Source organism: Pseudozyma flocculosa (genome assembly GCF_000417875.1).
Source record: "Pseudozyma flocculosa PF-1 unplaced genomic scaffold scaffold00014, whole genome shotgun sequence".
NCBI classification, from domain to species: Eukaryota; Fungi; Basidiomycota; class Ustilaginomycetes; order Ustilaginales; family Ustilaginaceae; genus Pseudozyma; species Pseudozyma flocculosa.
The window spans coordinates 286,057-298,631 of NW_006920882.1; the positions used below are offsets into that span (position 1 = coordinate 286,057).

Below are 12,575 nucleotides of genomic sequence, written 5' to 3' on the forward strand. Positions count from 1 at the left end.
CGCGCGCCCGCCACCTCGACAAGACGCTCGACCAGGACACGGGCTACCAGGCGCCGCAGTCGATCCGGTACACGTGGGACGGCCCGCTGCTCGACGCGGCGTCGGGCAAGGGCGACGTGGCGGCCAAGGTGGGCGCCGAGCTCACCGTCGACCTGGGCAAGCCCTACCCGAGCTCCGAGACGCACGGCCTGGTCGACAAGGTCGACGTGCTCGCCGAGATCCCCTATGTCGTGCGCAAGGTGGTCAACGTCGTGGCGGGCACCAAGCCCTACATCTACCAGACGCTCAACCCGACGACGCTCAGCGTGCAGCTGCCGGAGCAGTACGGCGGCCGCGGCAAGGAGGAGCGCACGCACGAGGTCAAGGGAACGCTCTTCGAGGAGCACACGTTCATCAGCGCCTGATCGGGGCGGCGCCGGCCCCGCTTCCTCCTTCCGCTCATCTATCGTATCTCGACCCTGATATTCTATCCGGCCGACCAGGCCGGGACCCCCTATACATGCATGTCCATACACTCTCATCGTCTAACGGCTGCATCGCCCGTCGCTGCATGGAACCGGTCCCGAGCGGCTCGCGCGGCCCACACCCCGCCACAGCGGCCACATCGTCTGCGACTGGCGGCCCTACAGTACTGTACGATCCGCGGACACCGCCGTGTACGCGAGGCAGCTAGCGCGGCGCTACGAGTGCGGTGCAGCGGTCTCTGCGACAGACGGCGATCCGCGGACCACTGGACGGGCCTGACAGTCCCTACCGTGCTGTCCATGACCGTGCAATGCAGTTCTGTACTGCGCGTGTGGCGGAGTGAGGCGTGATAGATTGGGCGTGGGCAAGGGGTGCGGGGCGCAGGATTCCGACGTTGCGACGTCGAGGACACGGCATCGGTCGGGATCCGCACTCGAGGCTGAATAAGTACAGTAATGAACGGCGGGGAGGGAGGGAGCAGGTGCCGGTCGACGGTGAGCGGGGGGGGGGGGGGGGGCCTCGTGGCGTCCCTCTCCCTTTGGCCATGGTTTCGAGCATTGGCGCCAGCTGGGCGGCTGGCCTGCTCGCTGTCGATTGGGTTTCGGTCCGCCATGCCTGCGCCTGCCTGCCTGGTATCCGGGTCAATCTAGTCCGGGTTGCCGGAACATGCTAGTCAGTTGAGCAACGGAAGCGACCGACGTCTTAGACGAGCTCGTGGCGAGGGTGGGGGAGGCGGGGACCAGTCGCAGCTCGAGATCGTCTCGAAGGTCCCACGCTTCGTCTCACCTTGCCTTGCCTTGCCTTGCGCTGCGGAAGGATGCCAGGCCGCGGGCAGAGCGAGAAGGGGAACGGTCTAGACCTACTGTACCTGCTCTGCTGCTGCTCCTGTACGTCCGCTGTCCCGGTTGTCTGGGAAGGCAGGGAGCGGCGGTACTACAACAGCGACGAGGTCACGACGAGCTTGCTTGCTGCCATACACGCGACCCTATCCGAGGGCAAGGTCGATGACCATTGCATCAGCACCCAGCGCCCCAGGAGACGGCCGAACGGCATGGACCCGCCACAACATGTGGCCCTCGCTGCCCGTAGCCACCGGTACAAGCACGCTCAGACACTCTCGCACACGACCTCGACCCGGCACTGTATGCGTCCACCGGCTCCCATGATGCTTTTCGACGTCGCATCGCATCAAAGGAGAAGGGCAGGACAGCGCAGGAAGAGCCGGCGAAGCGTAGGAAAGAAATCGTCGAGAAAGGAGAGAAAAAAACTCGCCGGCCCATATGGCAGGCAGGCAGGCCGGAGAGCCGGTGTTTGCGGGGAAAGCGGAGGCTTAGGGGGGGAGGGGGGTAGCGAGGGCGGAAGGAAGGCACAGCGGCCTCATCTCCTGCCTGCGGCTGCGACGACGCCGGCCAAGAAGGAGGCGGAGGCAGGGATAGGCAGGCTGCCGTACAGCCCAGCAGGCGGGCGAGCGACGACACACGTCGGGCGTCGGCAATCTCTCATCTTCGCCCGCTTCTCTCTCTTGACGCCTGCTGCTTCGCCTGCCTGGCCCAACGTAGCCGGCCTACGCCTCGAGAGACCAGCCTCGCCTAGCCTGTACGCTCGCCCGTCGGTCGGCCTGTCGACTCCGCAGCCCCGTCCGTCCGCCTTAGCTCACTTGCTTGCCGAGCGTCCGTCGTCGTCGTCGTCGTCGTCGTCGAAGGTCCGTCGCCTGCCCACGCCACGCCACGTGAGCTCAGCTCAGCGCCGCTCAGTCCAACGCGGCTCGATGCATTCGAAGCTCAGCAGCCCAGACTTGCCTGCCCGTGCCCTACGTGCGGTCGTCGCGGTCGTCGCCGTCGTCGTCGTCGCTGCTTCTGCTGCTGCTGCTGTAGGCATGAACATGTACAGTACGGCACGCCCCTGAGCCCCGAGTGCCGCCTTTGTCCGTCGGACGGCGGAGGACGGGAACGGCAAGCAGCAAAGGCCCGGCTGGGGTGGGTGACGACGATGCAGCTGCTGCGCCGTGTTGGCGTGCGGGCGTTTGGTGCCTGGCCCAACGGCGGCAGCGGGCCTGGCCTGCGCTCGTTGCCCATTTTTTCTATTTTGCGTTGCCAGAGGAAGGCCTTGCTGTGGTGCCTGGCCCCGCGCTCCCCACTCCAGCAGACTCGCTCGGCGCCTCGAAGCCGGGTCGCGGGTGCAGTCGCCCGCTTGCGTCGAGCCGAGGCCCTCTGCGTCGACTGTCGTCGAGCAAGAGAAGGCCAGGCCAGCCCAGGCCAGCCCAGGCCAGACCGGCCACCGCCCCGCTCGCCCCGCTCGGCGCGCCCGTCATGCCGGAACGGCATGGACCGAGGCCATCGTCTTGCGGCCTCTTAATTTGGCAGTCCACCAACTAGCGCCCTTCAGCCAACGACCAACACGCACCCACGCTGCCAGCCGGTCACAAGGGAGACGAAATGAAGCCGGAGGGCGGGCGAGAGGCGAGGCGAGGCGGCGAGGGGAACAGGGGCGAGAAAAAAAGAAAAGAAAAGAAAAAAAGAGAGCGCGGGGGACGAGCAGCTACCGGTAGACCGAGGTCACGACGGGGGCGGCTGTTGGCAGGCCATTCAAGGCAGGGCCAGGCCAGGCCAGGCCGTCAGCAGGCCAGCAGGCGAGGTGGCCGACAGAGGCAGGCCAGGGGCGGTCAGCTCCTCGCCACCTAGCTGGGCCTTGTACTCGGCCTCGGCATTTCTGCGTTGCCGCCCGCCCCTCTTCTTTTGCTCGCCCTAGCCAGCCTCTCTCCTGGCCCCTCTCCCCTGGCCCCTCTCTCCCTTGCCAGCCTAGCCTACCACCTGCCTGGCCTGGCCTGGCCTGTCTGACCCTAGCCTAGCCTCTCCTCGGCGGGCCTCTCTTCCTAGCCTTTGTCTTGTCCGAGAGGCGAGAGCGTATGTAGCGCAGCGCACCTCTTGCCACCCCACCTGGCCGGCTCTCGGACGCCAACGCACGCACCATTAACCAGCCTGGCCCGCTCCCCGGTCCATCGCTTTGCTACCTGCCTGCACGCCTTGGCTCAGCACCACCAGCACCACCAGCAACGCAGCGCCGCATCCACGCCATCCAGCCGCCATTCGCGAGCGTCCAGGTGCAACCTCTCTCGACTCCACCAGCCAGACCCTGCCCTGCCCATCGCCGGCCGCACCGACACCTTGACACTTCTCGCAGAGACCGCCCCAGCGAGCCCGTCCTGCCCTGCGAGCAGAGCAGACGACAGACAGCCATCGCGCCGCGCCGCGCCGTTCCGTGCCGCGCCAGGCCACGCTACGCTACGCCACCCCACCGACAAAGAGACGAGCATGTACCTCGCCCGAGCGTGACGCGCATACGACTCGCTCCCGTCCCAAAACGAAAACGGGACCGCTCGACCCGCAGTAGCCTGGCTGGGTTCGCCTCCTTGTTCTCCGAACCCACCTTCTATCCAGCGAGCCCCGCCGGTCCCCGCCGCCGTCGGAGGCAACCCTTCGTCGTCCGTTGCTCGCCGCTACGATGACGACCTCGGCGCTCATGGCCGCTGCACAGACCCTCGCCTCGGTGGCCACCAGCAGCCCTCAGCCCGTCGGCCCACCCACACTGCCTGCCACGCAGGGCCCAACAAACACCAACCCAAGCCCAAGCGGCATCCGCCGTACCGCCAACGGCAACGCCAAACCTTCTTCCACGCAGACCGACATGCCGCCCGAGCCAAAGAAGCGCACCCGTCCCGTCAGCGCGTGCGAGGCCTGGTGAGTGGCGACGCAGCGCAACGTCTTCCGACGGCGTCTTCGTGTTCTCATCCCGATCCTCGTTTCCCCCTCCCCCTCGGCGCTCGAACCACCCCTTATCCCCTCGCCAGCCGTGCCAAGAAGGTGCGCTGCATCCTCACGCCAGATGCCCCCGTCTGCCAAAACTGCCTTTCGTCCGGCAAGGAGTGCCTCTTCCGGGTCGACGACCTCGCACCGGCGCTGAGGGCGGCCCGCTTCGCCCACTTTGGCCCGCCCAGCGCCAACGCGAGGACCATCCCGGCCAAGAAGTCCAAGTCCGGGGCCCGCAAGTCTGCCGACGACGCCACAGACTCCAAGCGGCCGCGACAAAGGCGCAAGACGGTCGGCGACGAGGCGGCAGGCGGCGCGGCGGCGGGGACGCCCGCTGACAAGGGCACGGCCTCGTCTGCGACCGGAACGAGCGGCACGCCGGGCCCCAAGGTCAAGGCCAAGGCCGTCTTCCGCTCGTTTGCCAACCCGACCCACCTTGCAGCGCCTCTCCCTGTCATGTCGACCGGCATGCAAGCCGTCGGCTCCGCCGGCCTTGGGACGACGACGGCAGGGGGCACTCCTTTGATGCAGGACCCCCCGGCATCCGTGCTGATGCCAAGCCGAGGTCGGGCCAGCACCGGAAGCGCTGGCTACGCGCCGTCGATGGCACCGCAGGACTTCTACAGCGACCAGTCGCCCGCCTCGGCCGGCATCAAGGCCCATTATGCCGCCGAGCCGCCAGTCCGGTACGCGCAGCACCGCAACGATTCGACCGACTCGTTCTCTCACGACGCCTCCTACTACGGCCACCCGACCTCGGCCGATCCGAGACAAGAGCGAGGCGGTAGCGCTTCGGGAGCCGCAGGTGGTTTCTTCCTGCAGCATCAGTCGCCGAGCGAGAACAGCCACGGCAGCGGCCGGAGTCGCTCGGCTCGCGTCGACGGTGCCCAGTCCTCGCAGCCGCTGTACGCGGACCAGAAGCCGCCACGGCAGGAGGCCAGCTCCTCTGCTGGCTCCTCGAGCAAGCGGAACCGGTCGCACCATGGCAATGGCAACCCGGCGAGGAAGAGGCTGCAGGAGGAGGACGTCGACCCGATGTCGCTGGCCTACTACGGCCACCTCTCGGCTGTCGATGCGGCCAAGGTCGAGGAGCGGGAGCGCGAAGGTCCCGACCGCCATGGGCCACGCGTCCCGCTCGACAGCGATGGGCGCGGCTCGCCACGGCCCACGGTGTCGGCAGAGCTTCGCGACGGGATCGAGCGCTGGCAGCGGAACGGCAATGTCAACGGCCGCGCCTACGTCGACGAGGCGGCCGAAGTCGTCGAAGAAGCGCCGGCGCCGAAGCCGAAGATCCTGCTGCCCTTCTTCCGGTGGTTTGGCACCACGGCCAACACGCCCGGCTATCGCAAGATCAAGGTCGGCGTCTTGCAGGACTCGGAGGTGGCCGACACCGACGACCTGGCGCCGGTGATCGCCGAGGAGCAGGCGGCGGTCCGCAAGGCGAGCTTTGCGCAGACGGAAGAACAGGGCAGCCCGGCGTCGCTGAGTGTGCCAATTTCCACCGTCGCGGCACCTTTGGCAACGGCAACGGCAGCGGCGACGGCGGCGGCCCCGTCATCGTCTGCGGCGGCAGCGGCGGCGGCAGCAGCGCCAGGGCCGCTGACCGCCTCGAGCGGCGACATCCACCGCTCGCCGCCAACCGCTGCGCCCGCCGAGCCCCGGCAGCAAGGGCGAGCGTGCGCCGTCGTCGGTCACGAGGGAGCTCTTTGAGATCAACCGTCCGCGGTATCCGCGGCGCGACATCCTCGAGCACCTTGTCGGCCTGTTTCTCAGCCACTTTAAGCCGTCGTGGTGCCCCTGGATCGACGCCGACGAGCTACGGAGCGGCGCCGAGAACGGATCGATGCCGGCCATCCTGGCCAACGCCATCTGCGCCGTGGCGGCGCGCTTCTCGGACCGCAGCGAGCTCCGGCGGGCGCCGCGCAAGTCGTCGGGCGACCACTTCAGCGAGATGGCCAAGATCCTCATCATGCCGCTGCTCTCGTTTCCGTCGATGGAGGTCATCGAGGCGCTCATCCTGCTCAGCTACGCCGAGTTTGCGGCGGGCAGCGACTCGGGCCTGTGGATGTACGTCGGCATGGCGCTGCGAATGTCGCAGGACCTGGGCCTGCAGCACGAGGCGAGCGTGCTCAGCATCCCCAACGAGCGGCACCAGGAAAAGGCGCGGCTGCTCTTCTGGGCCGTCGTTGGCCTCGACCGCATCACCACGTTTGGCACCGGCCGGCCCGTCACCATCCGCGAGTCGGAGATCGACACTGAGCTGCCGCGGATGAACGAGCCGAGCGACACCAACGACGAGACGGTCATTTTCGGGCACTATATCCGCATCCTGCTGCTGCGCGGCCGCATGGGCGAGCTGCTCAACCGGCGCGGACAGGACGACTCGTACGGCGTCGAGGACCGCAAGCGCGCGCTGGCGCAGATGTGGATGGAGCTGGCCCAGAGCTACTCGTCGCTTCCCGGCGACCTGCACTTCAACGTCCAGACGTTCCAGCGGGCCGCGGCGCAGAACCAGAGCCCCGGGTTTGTCTACCTGCACGTCCTGTTCCAGTCGACCATCGGCCTGCTGGACCGGCCGTCGCTGATGAAGAAGTTCACGGGCGACTCGGCGCCGCTGCTGCCGTCGTTTGCGCCCGCCGCCAGCGCCGCGGCGTCGCGCACCATCTCGGACATCCTCACGCTCGGCGACGCCTTTGACGATCGCTGCATCACCGCCTCGCCCTACCTCGACCAGCTGATCCTGCCCGCCGGCCGGTCGTTCCTCGCCGAGCGCGAGGCTGCCCGCGAGGCGCTGCGCAACCTCGGCATGGGTTCGCGCCCGCCGTCGCGCGGCCCAGCCTCGCAGGTCTCGAACCGCACCAGCTCGCTCTCGACGACCAAGTCGTACGCCGACATCAACCTGGCCGCCTGCCAGCGCATCCTCCACAAGCTCCAGGTGTACTGGGCGGGCGCCAGCTGGCCGATGCGTGCCCTCGAGCAGGAGGCGGCGGGCAACCGCGACGAGGTGGACCCGCAGGTGTCGGACGAGGATGCGCAGAGCGCGCCGATCCGCGACGTCGAGATGGTGCTCAAGTGGGCCAAGAGCAAGCTGCGCTCGCAGCGCAGGATGGGCGAGTCGGCGGCCAACACGCCGCGGTTCAAGATGGTGACCATGGCCGACGGCCGCGAGGTGCGGCAGCAGCCGGGCTCGACGAGCGACGGCGAGCCCACGTCGACGCACAGCGGCGACTCGCCGTTCGGCCTCGGCCTGGGAATCTCGGCCGACCTGACGTTTGACATCGACGCGCTCATGGAGGCGTGGCAGGTCGACGACGGCTTTGAGCCGTTCAACTCGACGGCCGCTCCCGCGACGCCCTATCCGCCGAACCCCCAGCAGCAGCAGCAGCAGCAGCAGCAGCAGCAGCAGCAGCAGCAGCAGCATCCGGCTCAGCCGCAGCCGGCGCATGCGCAGCAGGTCGAGGTCCATCACCCGCAGCCACACGAGCAGGCGGCGCACCAGCCAGACTATCCGCAGCAGCTGTCGCGCCGGAACGGCCACATCTCTTCGCTGCTCAACGCCGTCGATGGCGGCCAGGCCAATGGCCACGTCAACGGCGGCGGCGGCGGCGGCGGCGGAAGTGGCCTGACGCCCTACAACAGCGCGCCCACGCCCGTGGGCATCCTGCCGGGCAATGTCGACATTTCCGGCATGGCGGTGGCCGAGTTCTTTTCGAGCGACCAGTCCGTCTGGCCGCTGCAGCTGCAGAGCGAGAGCTTTGACGAGGCCAACTTTGCCTTTCTCGCCTCGGCGCTCCAGATCCCGCACCAGTAGTGAGGTATGGCCCGCGACCGGAACTCCCCCACTGGACTCCCCCAACCGACCCCGATAGCTTCCACCTCTCCCGGTTCCATGTCTCTGTGCGCCAGTCGACCCTCCGTCTAGCCTCTTGGTGGGCATGCGCGCATGTAAACCTTTGCTGTCTCCTTGTTGTTGTACGAATATACCTACCTCGTTCTCGTGCCGATGCAGTCGTAGCGTCACCCGTCCTGCCCTTTGCTGGAGGCGAGGCTGTGGTCCGAGGGGCCGAGTACCAAGGCGAGACGAGGCGGTGCTTGGCAGGCAAGGCATGGCGAGGCCGTTGCGTCCGACTGGCCAGCGAGCAGACCAGCCAGCAGGTGCGCACGCATGAAGGGGCGTGGCAGCCCACGGACGAGGTTGGTTCGACGAACATGAACGCCTGCCTGTCGCCGATGCGCTGCGTGCGGCACCTCGTCATCCTGGACAGCATCGAGGCGGGTGCACACCATCGGTAGACGGGATCGGGCGACACCCGCGTCTCTCTCTCTGTGGCCACGCCGGTCGTTGGCTAGCAACCGTGGCACGTAGGTTGGAAGCGGCGCGCCTTGCTTGCGCTCAAAGCCACTCTGCCAGAATATAATCCAGAGTGCCATCGGTGTCTACGGGACCTGCATGGCCTGGCCTGGCCTGGCCTAGCCTGAGCTGACCTGGCGTCGAGATGGCATGGCAACGAGGCAACGAGGGGCGATGAAACGGGGTCGGTCGGCTGGATGGCATGCGAAACGTCTGACGCGGGCTTGCAGGCGTGGCGTGGCCAGGCCGGGCATCACGCCAACCAAAGGGTCGATGTAGATGTTGGTTTGGTCTTGCGATGTCGGACCGCCGTGGCCTCGAGCATATCTACCGTCGCCTCGCTCCCGAAGCTGGCCTGCTTGGTGTCCCGCTTGCTCCTCATCGTTCCATCCTCGTACACCCGCTTCATCTCGACCCCTCCTCGGACCGACCTGGCTTGCTCCAGTAGTGGCAAAAGGTGCAGAGTGGAGCGAGCGCGTCCCTTTCGACCTTCGACGCGCGCTGCCCCCCACCCGCGCGCTTTGTTTGCTAAGGCCTACGCAAAACCTGCCTGCTGGCTGCCGAGCGCCAATTCAGGGTTCACAACGTACGGCGGGCTGCGGGTGGCCCCTATCCTCAGCCTCGCCTCTCCTCCTGGCCACCACCAACGCCGCCCCTCAACCCGACTCTGGCTTCGACACCTCTCGCCCTTCCTCTCTCCCTCGCTGACGTCGATCCAGTTCGGACGACATCATAGCCATCTATCGTCGTCGCCTTGGTCGTCATCGCTCTGCGAAGCCAGGCTGGACGGCGACTTGAACCACCCCGAAACGATCGGGAGGCTGGACGGCTCCGAGTGAAACAGGGGCGCCTCCCCTCTTATCCCATCGGGCCTACGGAAGCACCAGGCAGGCAGACGGCCATCCCTTCGCTCGGCTTGCCTCGCTCTGGCTGTACGTGCGCGGCCAGACTACAGTACACGGCCAAAGACAGGCAGGGTGAGTGTGTGTGGTAGCAGCAGCCGTGCGTGCGGCGGACAAAGGCCAAACGACACGGCGCCGCCCGGCCTGCGCTCAACACCTGCCATTGCATCGGTCCCCTCTGACACTACCGCTGCCTCGTCCTTTGCACTGCGCCGCCACCTACCCACTTTCCATCTTGGCCTGCTTCGGCGGCATCCCGGTTTCCTCCTCCCCCTTCGCTTCGCGACCTCTATCTCTCCCCTCCCGTCCCCGCTCTCCACGCAACCATCGACCTCCTCCCCACCCTGTACGAACTCTGACGACCTTACGACACGCACCGCCACGACCCACGACCGCACCTCGCATCGCCTCGCCTCGCCTCGCCTCGCCTCTGGCCAGCACAGCCTCACTGCGCCCTTGCTCGCCCATCGCAGCGAGGCCTGCCAGCCGCCCATCTCAACCTCTGCCACTACTTCGAACCCACCACAGACAGCCAGACGGAGGGCCCCGACAACGGATCTCGCCCTCTTGCGGGCTGGCGATCCTCCGCTCACCATGCAGCTGCACGTCAAGACCACCATCATCGCCGGACGCTGCCAGCAGCGTTCCTCGCCAGGGATGCGGCCGAGCAGGCGCAGCAGCCGTACGGCTGCCTTGACCACCACGCTGCTGGCATTCCTCTGGTCCTCTGGCGCCACCCGCGCCCAGACCGACGACACCAGCGCAGCCGTGGCCGGGGCCACCAACCCTGCGGTCGCGCGCTGGGGTCAGGCCTCGGCACTCGTCAACAACCTCTTCGTCGTCCAGGGCGGCAAGACCCAAGGCGTCGACGGAGGCTTCACCTACAGCTCGGCGCCCAACACCGCCGACATGTTCGCCCTCGACCTCGCCGCCTCGTTTGACGTCTCGTCGCCGCCGTGGAGGCCCGTCGCCGTGGGCTCGGGTGGTGCCGCCGCCCCCGCCGTCAGCTTCCACACCCTCTCGCCCCTGGCCGGCAACAGGCTGCTCCTCTTTGGCGGCGACGGCTCGCCTACCGTGCCTGTCCAGACCAACAACGACTCGGCCTACATGGTGCAGCTCTCGGGCTCCGGCAGCACCTACTCGGCCCAGTACAGCCGCGTCGACCCGTCCTGGAGCGAGCCGATGCGCCGCATCTACCACGCCGCCGAGAGCGACGCCGACGGCTGCGTGTGGCTCGTCGGGGGCCAGAAGGGCGACGGCTCCGGCCTGATGCTCGACGAGCTATGGACCATCAACGCCACCTCGCCCGACCCGGCCTTTTCCCTGGTGGACTCGAGTCCTCCGGGCAGCCTCGCCGGTGCCAGCTCGACGCTGCTGAGCGACGGGACGCTGCTCCTCCTCGGCGGCCTCGATGCCTCGGGACAGCTGCAGACCATGGACGAGATCTACTCGTTCTCCACGCGGACCGGAGCGTGGGCCAAGACGCCCACCTCGGCTGCTGCCGCCGCCTCTTCCGGGTCAGGCACCCTCTCTTCCCGGGCCGACGGCTCGAGCGGCGCCGTGCCCCTCCCCAGGCGAGACCACGTCGCCGTCAGTCTGCCCAACAAGCGCATCTTTATCCAGGGCGGGGCCAGCGCCGACTTTTCGACCGTCTACAGCGACGCGTGGCTCCTCGACTGGAGCCAGAACCCGCCCGTGTGGACCGAGCTCAACAGCACAGGAGGGCCGGGCGCACGGTACGGCCACGCCGCGGTGGCCTACGGGCGGCAGGTGGTGACGACGTTTGGCTGGTCAGGAGGCAACGCGGCCGACGACAGCGTTTACGTGTTTGACGGCACCTCGATGGCGGCGGCAGGCAGCGGCTCGTGGTCTGGCGGCGGATGGTCGACGAAGTACACGCCGGATCCGCAAGCGACGACGGCGGCGGATGGGGCCGGCGCCGGCTCTAGCACAGGTACGATCACTGGATCGGGTTCTGGCGGGGGCGGTTCGAGTGCCAGCTCTGACAGTGCGTCTACCTCTTCGACAGGTTCCTCGGCGTCGCACGGGGGCAACGGATCCAGCACCAGCAGCGGAGGCGGCAGCAGCACCAGCGGCGGCGGCGACCAGGGATCCTCGGACTCGGACTGGGGCGGGTCATCGACGACGTCGGACGGCTTCCCGACCGCCGAGCCACAGCCGACGGACAAGGCGGGCGGCGGCGGCAGCAGCCCTTCCGGCGGCGCAAAAGCCGGTGCTGCGCTGGGTGCGCTCATCGGAGCGGGCCTCGTCGTCGGGGCAGGGTACGCCCTGTACCGGCAGCGCAGCGGCTCGCACAACAACTGGCGTCGAGGCGACGGCGCGGCCGGTCTGCTGGGACGCGGCGGCGGTGGCGGCGGTGGCGGTGGCGACTACGACGACGACTTCTACATGCTCGAGAAGACGAGCATGCCGTATAGCAACGAGCGGCCCTACGACGGCGATCGCTACAGCGGAGGGGCCTTCTTCGGTGCCGGTGGTGGCGATGCGGCGGGCGCGACGGCGGTAGCAGCAGCAGCAGCAGCGGGCGGGAAGCGGGTGACGGAGCGGCGCGCCGAGACCTCGCCATGGACGGCGGGCAACATCGGCCATGCCATGGAAGGATCGGGTCCTCACTTCAGGGAGAGGCTGGCGATCCTGACGGGGCGGCGCCAGAACCACGCAGCCCAGCAACCTCGCTTCGACATGCTGGCCGACGAAGAGGATGGGCAAAGCTATCGCGGCGACCGCTGGAACCGCGCAGCGCTCATCGCGCACGGCGACGAGGGCGACGAGGACGACAGCGACTATGACGAGGACGAGCACGACGACGACCCTGCGGCATGGCAGGGCGACCATGTCAGGGAGCAGTCGTACGCCGCCATCGGCCATGGCCACGCTCAGGATGTCTCGCTGGGCGACATTGGTCGCGGCGGCGGCAGTGATGACTTCGGCGACGACTACGTCACCTCTCCCTTCGAGGACGCGGACGGCCGGGGCGCCGCATCGCTCGGTGTCGGGCTGCTGGCGGGCGCGGGAGGGGCCTTCGCCGGC

The 12,575-nt window shown here is 68.0% G+C and overlaps 3 protein-coding genes across 3 annotated transcripts in view; all 3 read left to right on the forward strand.

The window, feature by feature from the left end:
• PFL1_04360 (uncharacterized protein) overlaps positions 1-404 on the forward strand; it is a gene marked incomplete at both ends in the record, with an annotated part of 1,733 nt that extends 1,329 nt beyond the window's left edge. Inside the window, one exon of the mRNA XM_007881886.1 lies at positions 24-404. Coding sequence (XP_007880077.1) covers positions 24-404 — 381 coding nt within the window. The remainder of the gene's footprint in view (positions 1-23) is intronic.
• Positions 405-3,966: 3,562 nt separating this feature from the next.
• On the forward strand, positions 3,967-8,082 carry PFL1_04361 (uncharacterized protein; the record flags this gene model as incomplete). The annotated part of the gene is made up of 3 exons (XM_007881887.1): positions 3,967-4,202; positions 4,313-5,830; positions 5,937-8,082. The coding sequence occupies 3 exons, from the start codon at positions 3,967-3,969 to the stop codon at positions 8,080-8,082; spliced, it is 3,900 nt and encodes a 1,299-aa protein (XP_007880078.1).
• Positions 8,083-10,118: 2,036 nt separating this feature from the next.
• Positions 10,119-12,575, forward strand: part of PFL1_04362 (uncharacterized protein) — a gene marked incomplete at both ends in the record, with an annotated part of 4,548 nt that continues 2,091 nt past the window's right edge. The window contains one exon of the mRNA XM_007881888.1: positions 10,119-12,536. Coding sequence (XP_007880079.1) covers positions 10,119-12,536 — 2,418 coding nt within the window. The remainder of the gene's footprint in view (positions 12,537-12,575) is intronic.